At 40.1% G+C, this 19633-nt stretch overlaps 1 protein-coding gene and 1 long non-coding RNA gene across 6 annotated transcripts in view; both read left to right on the top strand.

The window, feature by feature from the left end:
• The first annotated feature begins 1869 nt into the window (after window positions 1-1869).
• LOC115385973 (uncharacterized) overlaps window positions 1870-19633 on the top strand; it is a 69378-nt gene continuing 51614 nt past the window's right edge. For 2 of the 5 annotated variants that reach the window (XM_030088105.1, XM_030088104.1), the window contains exons 1-9: window positions 1870-2068; window positions 2405-2647; window positions 2724-2840; window positions 2986-3001; window positions 3083-3171; window positions 3308-3358; window positions 3465-3518; window positions 3637-3699; window positions 4090-4150. In XM_030088105.1, the coding sequence (XP_029943965.1) occupies window positions 2476-2647; window positions 2724-2840; window positions 2986-3001; window positions 3083-3171; window positions 3308-3358; window positions 3465-3518; window positions 3637-3699; window positions 4090-4150 (623 nt within the window). In that variant the 5' untranslated portion in view covers window positions 1870-2068; window positions 2405-2475. Of the gene's footprint in view, window positions 2069-2404; window positions 2648-2723; window positions 2841-2985; window positions 3002-3082; window positions 3172-3307; window positions 3359-3464; window positions 3519-3636; window positions 3700-4089; window positions 4151-7114; window positions 7221-7297; window positions 7408-19633 lie in introns of those variants that run through there. The other 3 variants (XM_030088106.1, XM_030088103.1, XM_030088102.1) reach the window with 3 other exon arrangements.
• LOC115385984 (uncharacterized) lies at window positions 14889-18592 on the top strand. The gene is made up of 3 exons (XR_003931226.1): window positions 14889-14954; window positions 17926-18210; window positions 18333-18592. It is a non-coding gene; the product is annotated as an uncharacterized LOC115385984 (long non-coding RNA).

Genomic DNA, 19633 nt, shown 5'->3' with positions numbered 1-19633 from the left:
ATATTATGATGTCGTTGGGCTGCCAGTCCAGTCCTTCAACTGTACATGAGAAGTACTTTTTTTTTTGTTTGTTTTTCTTTTTATAAGAACTCACTAAAGACCGATTGTCTTTAAACAGATAATAGTTCTAAAAATTTCATATTTCTTAAAATTTACACCTACATGTGAGATTTGACATGTTTGGAGTCAAATTAATCCAAATAACAGTGTAAAGACATGAATAATAGTTTTTGTACCTTACCAAAATTAGATCCAAACAGATTGACAGAATGTTTATTTATTTGTTTACAACAGACTGTAATTCCTCTTTCAGTTCAGGACATGTTTACTGACACTATTATCAGCAGCTACAGTCTGTCTGAAACACTGGCTCAGTCACATCTCCACCAGACTTTATACTGTTGACATGTTTATTCTGTGACTGTTCTCAACAGCTCAACCAAAAGCTCAACTGGGAACCAATAAATTCAACATGTCTGAAGGCAGCAGAGTGACGCTGACCTGCTCAGTGAATCAACCAGCTGGATGGAAATACTTCTGGTACAGAGACTCCAAAACCTCCCTCCTGAACACACATGATACTGATGAGTATCAGAGTCAGTCTGAAGTCTCACAGGAGGGACGTTACTGGTGCAGAGGAGGAAGAGGAGGAAGAGGAGATCCACTTTACTACACAGAGTACAGTGATCCCATCAGTGTCACTAAAATAAGTGAGGAGGATTTTCTGAAGTGCAGATTCAAATACACTAAGTGATTATAAAATCCTTGTAGTTGTTGTCTGATCCACCTGTCCTGAGTTTTCCTCCTGTTTTGTGCTTTCTAACATGGACAGTCCCAAACAAGGCAACCCTGACTCTGCAACACGACAGACCACAGCTCTACCAAGGAGAGACCATCGCTCTCAGATGTGCCATCGATGGAGGAAACACAGGATGGGAGTATGAGTGGGAAACCAGCAGTTTACTCAAACCAGCAAATGTCCGCCAATACAGGATGGAGGCTGTTTCTTCACAGCACCAGGGAGAATACAGATGTAAAGGAAACAAGCTGAGAGGAGCACAGTCAACAGACTGGAGCAACACCGTCACACTGACAGTATTAAGCAGTATGTCTCATCAGATTTTATGAGTCAGTGTGTGTGTGTGTGTGTGTGTGTGTGTGTGTGTGTGTGTGTGTGTGTGTGTGTGTGTGTGTGTGTGTGTTTGTGTGTGTGTGTGTGTGTGTGTGTGTGTTTGTGTGTGTGTGTGTGTGTGTGTGCGTATGTGTGTGTGACAGAGAGAAGATGAACAGACGAGAAAACAATTCGACCCCTGAAGTTGTTGGTTTTTTTGTTTTTTAACTCAGTCAAGGTATGAATGAATCATGTAATCCAGGCCAACATGTTTTACCTTTTCATTTAAAAAAAAATAATCTCTCTCCTTCAGGACCAAAGCTCTCTGTGTCTCCATCATGGTTGATTCCTGGAGCTTCAGTCACTCTGATCTGTCACACTGAGCCTCCGTCAGCAGGGTGGAGCTTCTACTGGTTCAAAGCTGTTCCAAACTCTCAGGATTCCTACACCTATGAGCCTCTACCTGGTACCAGCAGTGGGACAGCAAACAATTCCTTCACAGTTCATGGACAGACACACACAGCAGGATATGCATGTTCAGCTGGACGAGGGGATCCGCTGATTTACACACAACACAGTCGTCCCACATTCGTCTGGTCTTCAGGTCAGTTTGTCTTTCTGGAACTCTTGAACTGTTGTCTTCCAACAGCCACAATAGAAATGCCATCCTTCACTGAGCCTTGATGTTTTGTCCAGGTGTTCATCCATCAGCGTCTCTCACAGTGAATCCTGACAGAGTCCAACACTTCATCTCTGAATCTCTCTCACTGACATGTGAAGGAAGCTCTTCCCAGTGGAGGCTGATCCGCTTTCTGACTGACGACTCGCTGTTGAGCTTTCTTCCTCCAGCTACAATCAATGGATCAACATATATTAAGAATGAGGCTCCAAGAAAAGCTGTGTACTGGTGTGAGTCTGGAACAGAGTTCAGCAACGCAGTCAATATCTCCACACACTGTGAGTTGTCTTTTTCTCTGATCGTTGAGAGTTCTGAGGCTGATCCCTAAACTGCAGCTCAAAGTGTAATTTTAAAGAAAAGGTGAATGAAAACCACAGCTGGTGTGATGTGAATGTGTCTGATTTCCTGTCCTGTGATGAAGTGTTGAACTGTCCAGCGTGTCCTCTGCCCTCACCCAGAGTCTGCTGAGATTTAACTCCAGCAGCCTGGAACATTCAGTATGATGGAGCGCTACAGAAGATGGACAGATGGATGAAAAACACCAACTTATCAGTGTGTATTTTCCATCCTCATCGTCTCACCTTCTAATGAATGAACTGAACTTTGTTTTCCAGCTGATGGCGTTATCCTGGTGAGCCCTGTGTATCCTGTACCTGTGGGAGAGTCTGTAACTCTCCTCTGTGTCATGAAGACTGGAAATATTTCCTCTGATGTGTTTTTCTACAAAAATAACAAACTCATTGAAAACGAGAGACGAGGAGAGATGAAGATCTCTGCAGTGTCAGAATCAGATGAAGGTTTCTACAAGTGTCAGTACAATGGAAGAGAATCAGCACAAAGCTGGATGGCTGTTCAGTGTAAGTCATCTGCTCATTTTTATTGTATTATTATTATCAGTGTATTCATTCTATCAAGTCTCACTGATCCCTGCAGTCACATCCAGGCCTGGAAGCTCTTCATCTGGCTCTCTGATGATCATTCGGTGGATTTGTGGAGTTTTACTGCTGATTGTTCTGCTGCTGCTGTTGTGTTTCTACAATGGATCAAAAGGTGAGACCTCTCTTTCAGATTTGTGTCACAGACTTTCTCTGTCAGGGTCCAAAACAAAAGAAATATTGTAATTAAGACTCATGTGTCAAAGTAGAGATGAAATATTTAGGATTAATAAAGTAATCATCTCTCATCTTTTTCACAGATTCATGCTTCAACAGGTTGGTATGATCCTTTACAACAAACTAAAATTGCAGTTTCTTGTTGAACCTGCTGTATTAAAATATTTTGAGGGTTAACAGGTCTCAAAGTTCACAGCAGAGCCAAACTACAGACCACAGCAGCAACCAGCTGGAAGATCAATGCAACACATACGCTTCTCCGATCCAAGGTCAGCTTTAATACAAACTATTTCCTGAAAGTGTTTAGTAACATCCATCTCTTTAGAAGATCATGGCTCATGAACAATGAGGGAAACTCATGACTCTGTCTCTTTTGGTGGTTAAACTCTGTCCACTCTCCATCAGCTGATGATAATCCCTATGAGACAATCCAAGAGACTGATTCTCCTGACAGAGGTAGAGGAAGAAAACACTGTTTTTCACACATTTTCACCTGAAGCAGTGAGTAAAGTCAGTGATTCAATGATCGTCCTCAAACTTTAACAGTAAAACTGTTTTGCAGATGAGTCCAGGAAAGTGACGTTTTCTTCAATGGAGCTTCAGGAGGTCAAGAAGGGTGAGTATTGGATGTTGTAATATAGAAACAGCTCAGATCCAAAAACAGAAGATCACAGTATCAGTCAGGAATCCAATTATAAGAAGGTTCCCTGGTTGTAATTTCATTCATTCTCCAGGGAAGAAGCAGAAACCAGAAGAGGGCAGCATTTATCCTGAAGTGAAGACCACATCATGGACAGGTGGGACCCAGAAGAAAAACATTCATCCTTTATTTATCAGAAGCACAGTGGCATTTGTTCTCTGTGACCAGCGCTGACACAGCTCTGTGTTTGTAAAAGCAAATAACACACTCACACCTTTCTGCCTCTGGTTTGACTCCAGCCAGCTGCTCTGGTGTTCCAGTTCTGTCTGCTTTACCCACAATGCCTCATCCTCACTGACATTCAAAGCGTTTGAGACGAAGCATTTTAAAGAATTTAAAGGACTTGTTCACAGCAGCGTCCAGCAGCTGGAGCTGACTTTTAAACAATAGAAAACAAAGTAGGAAAGTTAGGTAAACAACTCTAGATCCCATCAATCTATATATTTACATCTTTATTTCTGTTAAAATAATAAAATTGATGTTTCAGATTCCAGTGTGACCTCTGCACAAGTACACTCCAATGAAAGTCAAGTCAACAGGAGTCAAAGGTCAGTAACATCCACTTGCAGCTGGAATCTACGGAGCCCCGCAGGTGTCAGGGTGCAGAATATTTTATTAAGGCGAGGGAACGCCTTCTATAGTGTGCGCACGGGTTATTAAAGTGTTCCCTCACTATAATAAAGTGAGGGAATGGAAAAAATAAAGTGTTCCTTTCGCTTTAATTAAGCGAGGAAACGCTATAATAACTTGAGCACACCTCTATGTTTTTGAAGAGCGCTCGTGATCTGAGATGATGCATGCTGCACGCAAAATATGGTGACTGCAAAGGAAACAATCGAAATGATTTACCCTATTTTGTTTTATTTTCATATTGGGCAAACATACAAAGGGTTAGAAATACTTGCTTCACTTGCATCCAATGGATTCATATTGAGTCTAAAAGCCAGCACACACTACAAGATGATCGGGCTGAATTTTGCCCCATCTCCTCCCCCCGATCGAAGCTGACAAGGTGTCGGGAGTATGCCAATGAGTTCGTGTGGTGTGCGGTGTGTTCAGAGGGATTTTTTCCCAGTCGGAGCCACTTGGGAGGCATCGGAAGGGGAGATCGTCGCAAGCCCTGGAGAGGAGCCGATCAGCTGAGAGCCAACCTGTCCACACCCTCGGAATAAACCTCCCTGATTGGCTGAACAGCTCCGCTTCACCAAAGTGTTGATGCACTGCTTAAAAAAAAAATCCCCTCTCAGCTGTCAGAGCTGGAGACATGTATATGTGGCTGTGAAATATATTCATCATATATGAAAGTGAAACAGAAAAGTCAGAGCTCCTACACCCAGCAGTGCAGAAAGTTAGTAATTAATCCTCAATATTTGTATCGCTCCTGGATGAGCTGTATTTCCTTCATTCAGATGCAAACCCTGATCTAATACATTCAACTGCATCTCAGCAAGTCCTGCAAAAATTCCAACGTTTTAATTCACCTCCATTATTAACAATCACGGAAGAATGGGAGAGAAAAAAAAAAGACTTTCCAAGGACTCTGTGCCTTCAGAGCAACAGAGCGAACATATAAGGAAACTTTTTCTAATCAAAGCTCAACGTGTTTTTGTTCTGGCTTAAAATGTCCAATCTGGGCACCAAAAAATAAAAATTAAAATATTTATTCATTTAAGTAGCTTGTATTTTTCACAGACTTTTACTAATAACTTGTTTCAACTGCTCCAATCACGAGTCAAAAGTACAAAAAAAAAAAAAAGAATAAGCTGAATTATTATCAGATGTGGGGGTAAATTACAAGAAAATGATGTCAAACTATGGTCCCCTCTTCTGTACTGTACCATTTCAACTTTCTGACAGATACACTCTGTGCTCCGTGCGAATCTTCCTCGTGTGTGTTCTGCTCCAGAGCGACTCCACACGCTAGAAGATCAGGAGAGGAAGATCTGGTGCGATCTGTCTTCTAGTGTGTGTTGTCTGAATCGGGGAAGATTGAAAAAAATCCTGTAGTGTGTACTGGCCTTTAGCCATCTCAAAGGGATTCTGAAAGCACAAGTCACCGCGTTGCATTTGCGTGTGTGGCAACGATGAGATGAAAAATTTAATAAAGATTTATTAATGAACCCCACAACGCCACCCTGGGAATTTCACCCAGGGAACTATTCAAAGTACGAAGGCACACTGGTTCGTTGCCCGGAGGAACGGCTTGAGACGGGGTTGCACTGATAAAAGATACAAATTTTATTAGCAAATTGGTTTAAAAAAAAACATTCACACCATAAAACTCGGGGGAGGGGAAAGGGAGAATTTACCCTGGCTGAGGCCTCGTGGGTGGGCCCGGGTTCGTGAGGTGGAGGGACCATCCAAAAGAAAAATAAACCAATCGAAATCACCCAACCCGTGGCACACACACAAAATAAAAAATACTCCCACCACCAGGAACACGCAAAGAAAATGGAGGGACGCCACCACCGGGTCACCAACACCGCCACCACCGGCCTCCAGCCACTGCAAAAAGGGAAAGGGAATAAAACAGTGGGGTTGCAATCAAAAGAAATGCAAATTAACAAAAGATACACATAACACAACCCACACGATCACACACTCATTGACTCATTCATACTAAAGGCGGGGCGGAGAGCCCCGGTTTAAGACTGTGCCCCGGCCTGCACAAGGCAACGGGGGATTTGGCTCCGTCGTAGCTGCTGCGCCGTCGTCGGATCTCCTCCGTGGCACAGGCAGACGGCGTTATGCAGGTTGGAGGTACCAGCAACAAAGACTTGTGACAAAGCAGCTCAACCCCAGCAGCTGGAGACAATCAGCTGGAGACAAAGCAGCAGCGACACCACCAGCCGATCACAGCGGCACCTGGGAGTGCAGCAGATGCACACTCACATACTCATAGAAGAGGGAAGGAGAGAGGACTCCAGCCGCCAACGCTTTACCAAAGCTGAACAATGCAGCGAAGCCTCAAAATGGAGCACCCAACTGCACACAAACAGTTGCCTCTCAGTCGGGCAGCCTCTGACCTGGATACGACGTGCCAAGATCAGCAGAAGTGCAAAAAGGATGATTGCTAGGAGGAGGGCTGCTTTTATACTGGGCCACCTTACCAGATGGCCAATCAGGAGCACCCTGCACAGAGCACACACACACCTCTCTGCTGCTGCACGTGCAGCATGCATCATCTCAGATCACGAGCGCTCATCAAAAACATAGAGGTGTGCTCAATTTACTATAGCGTGCCCTCATTTTATTAAAGCGAGGGAACGCTTTCATAACCCGTGCACACACTATAGAAGGCGTTCCCTCACCTTAATAAAATATTCTGCACCCTGACACCTGCGGGGCTCCGGAGCAATCTATATTTTGAACAGGATTGTTGTGAAATGAGACATGTCTAGTTATGATAGCATTTATTAGAGGAACCAATCACTATGACTACAAACAATATCAGTGTCATTATTTCTGAATGATGGACTGTATATTCTACATTTTCCTGAACCTTTTATCAGGTATCAATTGAAACACCACAGCCCAGAGTTCTCTGAGGACATTTCAATACTTAGAAGAGAAACCACTCACGGTGACTGAGCAACAATAAAATGTCATGTTTACCAAGATGTTAACGTTGACATGAAATGAGCAGTGAGGAACCACATCTACACAAACTCTCTGCTTCTTTTCTTTCCTTCCAGTTGAATGAGGAGACTTCATCACCACCACCAACAGAGAACTGCTTCCAGATTTATGGAGAGTCTCCACAATGTCTATACTGAGGAAGGTGGAAAAGAGGGACACACTCTGATCTATACTTCTCTGATCTGATCAATTATCCCTTTGAACTGAAGAGAAAATGTCAAATTAATGTATTTTAAAAGTCAAACAGAGCCATTAACTCTCAAGCACTGAGCATGAAGCTCACACATTAACTTAGAACTAACCCTGTTTGTAGTGGATTTTAGATATTTAATGAATATGTTTGTATATTATTTCCAAATGGTTGACAGGGAAACTGTAACTTAAAATTTGTAGAGAAGTGATTCCAAGAAGATTTTCTGGAGATAATGATGCTTCAACAAGGTTGTACATTTTGTTATATTTGCAAAAAAAAATTTATCTGCTTTTTTCAGCAAAAAACAGAAGTTTTTTGGTTTGTTTTTTTTAAGTTGGTGTTTGAATAAAATTGATCTTATCATTTTACTTTTTAATGTACAGAGCTGTAATTCAATGCATGCAATGGAAAGTTTATCTTGATGTTATGATCAACAGTTTTGAAACCTTTTAAAACAATGATGTGATCAGTATTTTGCTTTATAAACAATAGAAGAAACTGATGAAGGTATCAATAAACTTTTCCTGTTCAAAGCTCCTTGATGGCATGAATAAATCTATTTTCTCCTGTTTATTGGATTTTAACAGTTAAAAAAAACAGCAACCTTGAAATCAACATGATGAAATAAATTAAAACAAACAGTGCTGAGTCTCTGGACATCACTCCAAAAAGAGCAATGAAAGGTGGAGGAATCATGTTTAAACAGTAAATATCTTTTCCCCCAAAATGGCTGCAGCCGTGGGAATGTCCAAAATGTGTGCAGCCAGGAGGCAGTATTAATTTACACCAGTCACATCTGGGATCAGTGTTTGGATAAATCCTTGCTAATTCCTAATGTTAGAAGAGCAGCAGATGTTTCATACAGTGGTTCTCAACCTTTTTGATTCATGGCCCCAAATTTAACACCGATCTCCAAGACCTCCATGCTTTCGGTGGGTGTGCCCCCTGAGCTGAAAATGCTAAACTGTAATGCAGAAGAAGTTCAAGAACAAATGTTGAAAAAAGCTGAAAAACTAAAAACAGGTTGAATAAAAGCTCCATTAAGTTAAAAGAGTTGAAGGAAGTGTATACAGTTTAAAATAGCTGAAAAAATGTGGAGAAAAGGCTAAAAAGCAAAGAATTTTTTTTGGGGGGGGAAAGCTGAATAAAGTTGAAAAGGGTTGAAAAGGTACCCTGAACAAAGTTTGAAAAAGCTTAAATAAGTTTTGAAAAAGCTGGAAAAAGTAGATGACCGTTGGAAAACTTGATAAAAGTCAGAAAAACGTGAAGAAAAGGGCAAAAAAAGCTGTAAATGCTGAAAAAGCTTGAAGAAAGTTCGAAAAAGTTAAATAAGTTTGAAAAAAGCTGAGAAATGTTGAAAAAGTTCAAAACAATCTGAAAAATTTGAGAATTGAGGACAAAAATGGCAACGTTTTAAAACTCGAATGACAATTCTATGTGAAAGTAAGACAAAGTTATAATATGATTAAAAGTTGAAAGAGTTGAAAGGTCAGTTGAACGATTTCTCCATCCACTTTTCCATGTTAACATTGTTTTTTAATTGAAATATTTGAAAAACTTTAAAAAAAAAATTTAAAAAGTTGAAAAGTTGAACATTTTAAAAGTTGACTGGTTAAAATCGGTTAAAATCCGAAGAAGTTGAAAGGCGTCAAAAACGGCAGAAGAAGTCATAATAATAATAATAATAATAAAAAGATTTTAAAAGCTAGAACACTGCACCCTTGTTCATATAAAACTACCGTTTTGATATTTGAATGATTCAAATGGGACAAAATTTGTAGGAAGAGAAAGGTGACAAAAAACGGGGGATAAGACAGAAGAATAATAAAGAAACAGGAAAATAAAGGTGTGAATGCCTCAGCTTTCACACAACAACAGTTTCACAGCTTGGTCACCAAACATATTTCCTGTGAAGAGCGGTCTTTCCATTACTGACAGCTGAAGCTGCTGTCATGGTGGAGTCTGCTGCAGTCAGCTCTGAGGGACAAACGAACTGATTGTCTAGTTTTTTTGTTTTTTGTTTTTGGTTTGTTTGTTGTTTGGGAGTTTTCAGTTACCTCCACCACAACATGTCTTACGAGCGCAAAACAGAGAGTGTTTACTTTAAGCAGGGTCTGAATGAGTTCAAAGGCAAAGTGGAGCGTCCCTCATTTTCTACTCGTTCATAATGACAGACAGCCTCCGGTTCTCGCCATCATCCATCTAAGAATTCAGTCAATGATGAAAAATATTGTATTAATATGACCCGTGTTTCTGGACACAAAGACCACACAGCCCTCTGTGTGGAGCTGAGCCTGTTGGAACCTGCAAATGTCTTTTCCTGTTTGAAACTCACCAGGCGCAGACTCTTGCTCTTGCTTGATTGTTGTAATTCTTGGTATTTTGGCTGTAACTTTACTGATTACAGCTTTCAGACATGGTTAAAGTTAAAGTCCGTCATCTCCGATACGCGCAACGATAGCGTCACTTCCGGTTTAGCCACTGGAATTCGCCAAAAAAATTTGAAAATAAAAAGCGGCTTCGCTGATTGGCTCGGCCGTTTCAGGACTGCGTGAAATCCCCTTCTATGGGCTCCTACCCAGACTGAGCTCATCTCCAAAATCCAAACGGATGAGGAGTGGGCGGGGCTGGTTTACGAGGCAAGTGATCGGGCCCAACGTGCATGGATGATGGACAGAGCGCTGTCCGTGGTGCTGAAACAGGAACTTTGCGTTCGTGTTCTACTCTGTTAACTGGTCATCATCAATAGTCTGGCTGTAGCTTTATTCCACAGGAAGTGGGGGCTGAACTTCATCTGTCATTTTCAACGTGTCTCTTCTGGTTTCCTGTGAGAGAATCGATGAAACCAGAAGCTCAGCTCAACGTTCAGAAGACAAGTGTTGCGCCTCTGAGTCACATTAATGGGACATTCCATGATAGAGACTCTCAGTTTTCACATTAAATCTTTAAAAATAGATACTTTCCACAGACTGGTGACAGAGTGCAGTGGACTTCCAACATCTGCTGTGCAGAACTGAGATCAGTGAGTATGATGAGAACTTTCATTGTCAGCACTGAAAATGTATTAATAAAGGTGGATTAGTTTTCCTTGTGTGTGTCAGATCTTACTAACTTCTTGTTTTTCTGGCTTTGTGAATGTAAATGTTTAAACAAAATGAATTTCAGAGCTATTTTAGAAAATTTCTATGACTTTATTGGTAAAACTATTAAATTCTGAACATTGTCATGTAAAATATTTACATTACCTCCATTCTTACCCTGGATTTCAGAATTAATGTCATTTTACAGCAGTATATAACACGGTCCGTTTTCTGCAGCAGGATCATTTCTGAGACAGGAAGTAATAAATCAAACTACGAGTCCGGATGCATTTTTAAAAGAGACTCTGGTAAAACTACTGATTCTACTCATTAGCTTCAATTAAAATAAAACAATCTAGCTTCACATAGAAGGTTCCAAATTGAAAAAAAATAAAAATTAAACAGAACAACTTTACTCTTTCAAAACGCCTGTCCAAAAGTTCCGATGCATTTTGAAAAGAGATTGTTGTAAAACTACTGATTCTACTCATTCACTTCAATTAAAATAAAACAGTAAAGCTTCTGATAGAAGGTGCAAAAGTTAAAAAAAAATAAACTTTACTCTTCAAAACGCCTGTCTCACCCTTTTTTTTTTTTACTTGTGGTGAAGAAAGAGGAAATCACACTCGCCTCATCGTGGTCTCTGCTTTTCCTCCAAAATGGCTGTTAGTGTGCAAACACCAGCTTCATTCTGAGAAATGACATTCAACTTTTTTTTTAACTTTATGCGGTTTGCAACAATATTTTTGCTGCCAAATAATGCAAACATCGAACTCAATGGCTTAAAAAACAGTTTCTTAAATCAAACTGCTTTTGGTGATCTCTTCATCATGAAGCATTCAGTTTCAAAAGACTGGAGAACTAATTTTAGTTGACTTGATTGTCGATGGCGGTGACGTGATCTGATTTCATCTCTTTATTTGACGAGGCAGCATGTGGCCCTCCATCATCTGAACAAGAACCAGACGGGTTCAAAACGTCAGGTGAAGAAAGACACTGATGTTCAAATGTAGGATGAAAAAGTAAGAAAGTCAATGGAAAAGTAAATACATCAGGACAGATTCCTGAAACATATCTACTGAAATACAAACACTTGATGTCCTCCTTCTGAAGTTACAACAGGAAGCCATGGACATGTTTTTTCTTTTTGTTTGTTTGTTGTTATAGTTATTATGAAAGTTGATGTGACTTTGTTCTTAAAAAGACTTTGGATCACTTCCAGTAATCTCATGTTTGTAGATTTCTTGATCAAACTTTTTCCTGAAGTTAATCCACATTTTAATCCATTGAAATTCTAAAACCAGAACAGACTTCAGGTGTAAATAACATCCAATAATTGATCGAGTTTTAGGACTGAGGACGCCTCAGTCAGATGGACTTGATTTCAGATCATTCTTTTACTGAGTAAAAGTCATGATAAAATCTTTTCACACATTTTCAACGCTGTGTTCAACCTGTCAGGCTGCTGATCTGAGATAACAAAACAAGATGAGCAAAAAGAAGAACTTATATTAAAATGCAGCATTTCTATGAAGCGTCACTCACAGTTTACTGACAGTTCTTCTTTTCTCTCTAATGCTGAACTTTTCTTCTTCACACAAAGACTTCCTGTGATAAAGGCTGCATGTCAGAATGGGAGGCAGGTTATTCTCTCATCTGTGGTTTTTCTGTGAGTATTTCACACACAGTCAGGTTTCAGTGAGAAGAGCTGAGTTTCTTTCACTTGTTGGATTTTCTCATTATTGGATTCAAGTTAATGTTACACACCAACCAGTCAAAGTCACTGAAGCTCTAATGTCTTCATGTTTCATCTTTATTTCAGTGTTTTGTGTCCTGCTCTGCAGAGGCTGTGCTGCAGGTGATTCATTTACACTCTCCTCTTTCTTTGTTACTGCTGCCTTCTATTGAGGTTATTGATATTTATTTCACTGCCGTTGTTTTTTACATGAACGACTAAAAAAGAAGAATCTTTAAAAATGTAATTGTTGTATCAGCTCCTTCTACAGGAGTCAGTGTGTTTTGACTGGATGCATGTTGGCTGGTGCTCCACCTCACAGTGAAAACTGTCCAGTCCAGGGAGCCTTTCCATGTGGAGTTTGCATGTTGTCCCTGTGCATGTGTGGGTTTTGTATGAGGACTCCAGCGCCGCCTGTGTGCTTTGTTTTCTTTTTGTTTCCAGGTGCTGTGCTGAAGATTGACCCTGGCTGGTCAACTCTTTTCATTGGAGAGGTTGTTACTCTGACATGTGACGTTGAAGGAGCAGAGGCAGGCTGGGAATACAGTTTCAACAAAGATCATCAACAATACTCTCCTGGTTACCAAACAACTAAGTACTACAGATTCAAGATAACTTCCTCAAATGATGGTGGTGAATATGATTGTGTTGGTCGTCAGAACGTTTCATCTGAAACAGAGAAAAGTGAAACTGTCTCTTTTACTGCAGCAGGTGAGTCCTGAACATTTGATCAACATGACCAACAGCAGGAAAACAGAACTTTGTTCTTCACTTTATCATCATTCTGACACACAGTATAAGCTGTACTGATCCTGTGGTGTCAGTACTGTCAAACTTGATCCCTGACTAATATTTTCTCCTGCATACTGCATGGTGCTGCAGTGATTAGAGCTGTTAAATCACAGCAAGGAGGTCCTGGGTTCAAATACTGACTTGGCCTTGGGGCCTTTCTGTGTAGAATTTGCATGTTCTCCCTGGGTGTACCTGGGTTCCCTCTGAGTGCTCTGGTCAAAAACATGCATGTGAGGTTAATTGGTGCCCCTAAAGTGCCCCTCGGTGTGTGTGTGTGTGTGTGTGTGTGTGTGTGTGTGTGTGTGTGTGTGTGTGTGTGTGTGTGTGTGTGTGTGTGTGTGTGTGTGTGTGTGTGTGTGTGTGTGTGTGTGTGTGTGCGTGTGCGTGTTCTGGCCCTGTGACAGACTGATGAAGTGTCCAGGGTGGACTCTGCCTTCACCCACAGGATTCTGGGATTGGCTCCAGACCCCTGACCCTGAAAAGGACAAGCAGCCAGGAAAATAATGAATTAATAAGACAAATGACTGAAAGAGTGTGTGATTGTTTTTGGTGTTAAAACTCTTTTACACATTTTTACATGTTTTCAGTTCTGGACCTTGAACAGAAACATCACAATCGGGTTTTTCTTTGTCTTTATCAGCTCCAAAAACATATTTTACTAATTGCATATTTCTTTCATATTTCTGTTCCTGCTTCTCGATGTGTCTGGTTGCTCTTTAAGATTGGATTTAATTCATTCTTTTGAACAATTATTCTTACTGATACTGTGTTCAACCCAGTGTTGGACAAGTTACTCTTCAAAAGCAATTGGTTTCATATACTTCTTCAAAAAAGGTTCATTAAGATGCAATACTTTAAAAGTAACTAATTACGAGGCAAAGTAACTATTGCATTGCTTTAAAAAATGTGTTTGAATATGTCAAATCATTTGAATTCCCTCTTAAAGGAACTTCAAGATGTGTGTTCAATTATTTATTTGAAAACTGAAGTGATTAATGCAATAAATGGACGCTTGACAGAATAATTACAAACAGGAAATGCTACATTAATCTAAATGATTCAAATGTTGCTGTGTGATAATGTGAGACAAGACGCCAGTTAAATTTCATTTCTGTTAACATAGATGTATGTTAATAGATGTCTGTACTTCACAATGAACTCAATAAATTGAAAAGTTGTTTTAGAATTAAATCAATATAAAAATGAAGAAACACAAAGTTTTCAGAGAGTTCTTTAAAGCTGTGTGTTGTTTTTCCATCCACAGAGAAACCCAGGGCTACACTGACATCAGGCACCACAACCATCTCAGTCGGAGGCTCAGTGAGTCTTTCCTGCTCTGTGAGAGACTCTGATGGATGGAAATATGAGTTTTACAGATTAATATCAACCAGCTGGGAGAAACCAGTTGAAACAAATGTTGAGGACAATGGAGTCATCCAGGTATCTAAAGGAGGATTTTACCGGTGCAGAGGAGAGAGAGAAAAATCAGGTTATCTCTCTGACATGAGTGATGAAGCCTACATTCAGATAACTTGTGAGTTCAGTATTTTAATAATCATTAAGTTTTTTCTTGATCAGCACAGAAATCCTGATGAAACTAATGTGCGTGTTTGTCTTTGTTTCCTCATATCTGGTGGAAACAGTCACCAACAAGCCTGTCATAACACGACAACCCAGCTGGTCTCAGATATTCCAGGGTGAGGAGATCACTCTGACATGTGAGGTCCAGGGAGGAGAGAAGACTGACTGGTGGTATGACTGGAGGAGAAACTCACAATATCTTCAACAGAAGAATGAAAAGGTCTTAAAAGTCACTCAGTACTTCAATGAAGAGTACGACTGTATGGCCAGACGCAGAGATGACTTTGATTCTTCAACCACATGGAGTGAAGCCTTCACAGTGTCAGTGTTACGTAAGTGATGCTTGTCGGTTTTTCTTGTGTTTGTTAGATTGATATTCAGACGATGACATCATAAAATGCAACAAAATGAAACAGGGGGGCTGTCAGTTTGAAAAGTGTTAATCGTGACTTTGTAATTAATTTAGGGCTGTCAAATGATTATTTTTTTCTATCTTGATTAATCACAGAACTAGGATTAGGTTGATCAATTAGCTCGAAAACTGATAAAACTGAAAACAGTTCTGAATCTCTTGTCTCATTAGTGCTTTTTGTCTTTTCATTCCACTGTCAGTGGGACATTGTTTTTTCCACCCCATGCAGCTCAGATGAATTTTGAGAATTAGATTCTTCATTTGAAGCATGAAAATGTTAAAGATGTCCTACTGTGTCTGTCTGTTTTGGACTGTTCAACAACGAAAGCAGTGAAAATGAGGCTGCTGGAGAAAACACAATATGTCTCCTCAGACACAGAGGATGATGGAGAATCCACTCTGGACCTCTTCAAATCAGAATCCAGAGCTGATATTGATGAATGAACACTACATTATTGATTAGAAAGAAAAAACTCAAACCCACAACATTCGTTTATTGCACATAAATATCTATCAGCAGCTCCATCAGTGAACCCTGTGAAAGACTGTTTTCACTGTGAGGACATTCAGAAAAAGAGAGCAGCTCTCTGCTGCCACAGTGTGGAGAGACTGGTGAAGCTCAGCAGCTGGATGGATGTGATGTGAAATTGACGACAATTAAAATACTCTCAGTTAAAAGATTCACTATTAAACATTATTGTGTATTTAACAAATTAATTTTTTTCTTGATTAAAACTGAAAAAAATTTGTTTGATGATGGTATTATTTGTGATTAACAGCAATTAATTATTGTCAGAGTAGCAATAAACTAGTCAATTTTTTCATCAATTGACACTGAAATTTCTTGGTTTGGTGACTTAGTTTCAGAAATGTAAAAATAAACAAATAAATTAAAAAAAAACAATCAATAAATCAAAGGAGGAAAAATGAACAAAGAAATACAGAAAAACAACCAACAGCATCTTGAAATGGTTCTTGTTTCACATGTTCTGAAGGAAGGAGGAAGAAAGCAAAGCTTGGAACTATTCAGACATTATTTGGCTGCCAGTCCACCCATGGAGATGAAATAAATACTTGAATTATTCAATCAGAGATTTCACTGTCTTAATAGATTATCTTGTTTTAGTTTTGGTGTTTTAGAAAAGTCGTATCAAAACTTCTTCACCATCCAAGATATTAAAGCAAAGCAAACAAATAGATGCTGCTCAGATTCTGAGGCTTAGTTTTAGTTTAACCCACTTCCTTTTTGTGTGAGATGTTCTTGGAGCATGTTGAGCTTTGCTTTATTATTATGAGCTCTGTTTATACTGAGGTGTGGTAATTGTTTTTTGGCAGAGCGAACTGAAGACCAACTCTCTTTAATACTTTTTAAGATTTTCACTGTTTCATTACATTTGAAAATAACAATAGTTAAAAATAGATCATCCTGAACAAAAAGTACTGCTGTCATCTGCAAATGAAAACAATTTAAGTGTTTGTAATCCAATACGGACCCCTGGGGGATGAAACAAGCAATGTCGGTGATGAAGAACTAAAGTTTTCCAGCTTCACAAATCATCAAGTTAAAATCGACAAAAAAATCACATTGTGGTTTATTAAAGTGAAGAGAAGATCATGACTGTGTCGTTTATGTCTCTGTTGAATAAATTTATCATCTGATTTAATCAACATAAAATGAAGAAACACAAAGTTTTCACAGAGTTCATTAAAGCTGTGTGTTGTTTTTCCATCCACAGAGAAACCCAGGGCTACACTGACATCAGGCACCACAACCATCTCAGTCGGAGGCTCAGTGAGTCTTTCCTGCTCTGTGAGAGACTCTGATGGATGGAAATATGAGTTTTACAGAAGAACGTCAAACACCTGGGAGAAACTAGTTGAAACAAATGTTGGGGACAATGGAGTCATCAAGGTATCTAAAGGAGGAATTTACTGGTGCAGAGGAGAGAGAGAAACATCAGGTTATCTCTCTGACATGAGTGATGAAGCCACCATTAAGATAACTTGTGAGTTCAGCATTTTAATTATTACTATAATTTTCTTGATCAGCACAGAAATCCTGATGACACTAATGTGTGTGTTTGTCTTTGTTTCCTCATATCTGGTGGAAACAGTCACCAACAAGCCTGTCATAACACGACAACCCAGCTGGTCTCAGATATTCCAGGGTGAGGAGATCACTCTGACATGTGAGGTCCAGGGAGGAGAGAAGACTGACTGGTGGTATGACTGGAGGAGAAATTCACAATATCTTCAACAGAAGAATGAAAAGGTCTTAAAAGTCACTCAGTACTTCAATGAAGAGTACGACTGTATGGCCACACGCAAAGATGACTCTTATTCTTCAACCAGATGGAGTGAAGCCTTCACAGTGTCAGTGTTACGTAAGTGATGCTTGTCGGTTTTAATGTGTTTGTTTGATTGGTATTCAGACAATGAGATACTAAAATCCAACATCATGTAACTAATATTATGATATTGCTGGGCTGCCAGGCCAGTCCTTCAACTGTACATGACTACTATTTTTTATTTATGTTTTGGCAGAACTAACTGAAGGCCAGTTGTCTAAAAGGATAATATTTTTTTAAATGTTCCTGTTTGATGATATTTACACCTACATGTGAGGTTTGACATGTTTGGAGTCAAATTCATCCAAATAACATTGTAAAAACATGCATCAGTACTTTTTGTAACTTGTTAAAATTCAGTCCAAACAGATTGACAGAATATTTTTTTATTTGTTTTCAACAGACTGTAATTCATCTTTCAGTTCAGGACATGTTTACTGACACTATTATCAGCAGCTCCAGTCTGTCTGAAACACTGGCTCAGTCACATCTCCACCAGACTTTATACTGTTGACATGTTTATTCTGTGACTGTTCTCAACAGCTCAACCAAAAGCTCAACTGGGAACCAATAAATTCAACATGTCTGAAGGCAGCAGAGTGACGCTGACCTGCTCAGTGAATCAACCAGCTGGATGGAAATACTTCTGGTACAGAGACTCCAAAACCTCCCTCCTGACAAAATATGACACTAGTATGTATTGGAATCAGTCTGAAGTCTCACAGGAGGGACGTTACTGGTGCAGAGGAGGAAGAGGAGGAAGAGGAAGAAGAGGAGATCCACTTTACTACACAGAGTACAGTGATCCCATCAGTGTCACTAAAATAAGTGAGGAGGATTTTCTGAAGTGCAGATTCAAATACACTAAGTTATTATAAAATCCTTGTAGTTGTTGTCTGATCCACCTGTCCTGAGTTTTCCTCCTGTTTTGTGCTTTCTAACATGGACAGTCCCAAACAAGGCAACCCTGACTCTGCAACACGACAGACCACAGCTCTACCAAGGAGAGACCATCGCTCTCAGATGTGCCATCGATGGAGGAAACACAGGATGGGAGTATGAGTGGGAAACCAGCAGTTTACTCAAACCAGCAAATGTCAGCCAATACAGGATGGAGGCTCTTTCTTCACAGCACCAGGGAGAATACAGATGTAAAGGAAACAAGCTGAGAGGAGCACAGTCAACAGATTGGAGCAACACCGTCACACTGACAGTATTAAGCAGTATGTCTCATCAGATTTGATCAGTCCTATGTGTGTCTGCTTGTGTGTGTGTGTGTGTGTGTGTGTGTGTGTGTGTGTGTGTGTGTGTGTGTGTGTGTGTGTGTGTGTGTGTGTGTGTGTGTGTGTGTGTGTGTTCTTGTACATACCCAAAAGTAAGGAGAAAAATTCGTATTTCACCAACACAGTGAGGACATTTTTGCCGGTCCTCATTTTTCAAAAGTCATTTTTTGGCCTTTTTGAGGGTTCAGACTTGGTTTTTGATTAAGGGTTACAACTGGGTTTAGGTTAGGTTTAGGGCATAGGTTAGGGTTAGGCATTTATTTTTGATGGTTAGGGTTCGGGTAAGGGGCGAGGAAATGCATTATGTCAATGAGTGTCCTCACAACGATATAAGTACAAACATGTGTGTGTGTGTGTGTGTGTGTGTGTGTGTGTGTGTGTGTGTGTGTGTGTGTGTGTGTGTGTGTGTGTGTGTGTGTGTGTGTGAAGATGAACAGATGAGAAAACAATTCGACACTTGAAGTTGTTTTTGTTGTTTTTTGTTTAAACTCAGTCAAGGTATGAATGAATCATGTAATCCAGGCCAACATGTTTTTGATTTGAGAAAATACTCTCTCTCCTCCAGGACTAAAGCTCGTCCTCTCTGTGTCTCCACCATGGTTGATTCCTGGAGCTTCAGTCACTCTGATCTGTCACACTGAGCCTCCGTCAGCAGGGTGGAGCTTCTACTGGTTCAAAGCTGTTCCAAACTCTCAGGATTCCTACACCTATGAGCCTCTACCTGGTACCAGCAGTGGGACAGCAAACAATTCCTTCACAGTTCATGGACAGACACACACAGCAGGATATGCATGTTCAGCTGGACGAGGGGATCCGCCGATTTACACACAACACAGTCGTCCCACATTCGTCTGGTCTTCAGGTCAGTTTGTCTTTCTGGAACTCTTGAACTGTTGTCTTCCAGCAGCCACAATAGAAATGCCATCCTTCACTGAGCCTTGATGTTTTGTCCAGGTGTTCATCCATCA

This window comes from Salarias fasciatus, chromosome 3 (genome assembly GCF_902148845.1).
Source record: "Salarias fasciatus chromosome 3, fSalaFa1.1, whole genome shotgun sequence".
Taxonomy (NCBI): domain Eukaryota; kingdom Metazoa; phylum Chordata; class Actinopteri; order Blenniiformes; family Blenniidae; genus Salarias; species Salarias fasciatus.
Note: the sequence above shows the minus strand (reverse complement) of the source record. Positions and strands in the feature narration are given on the sequence as shown.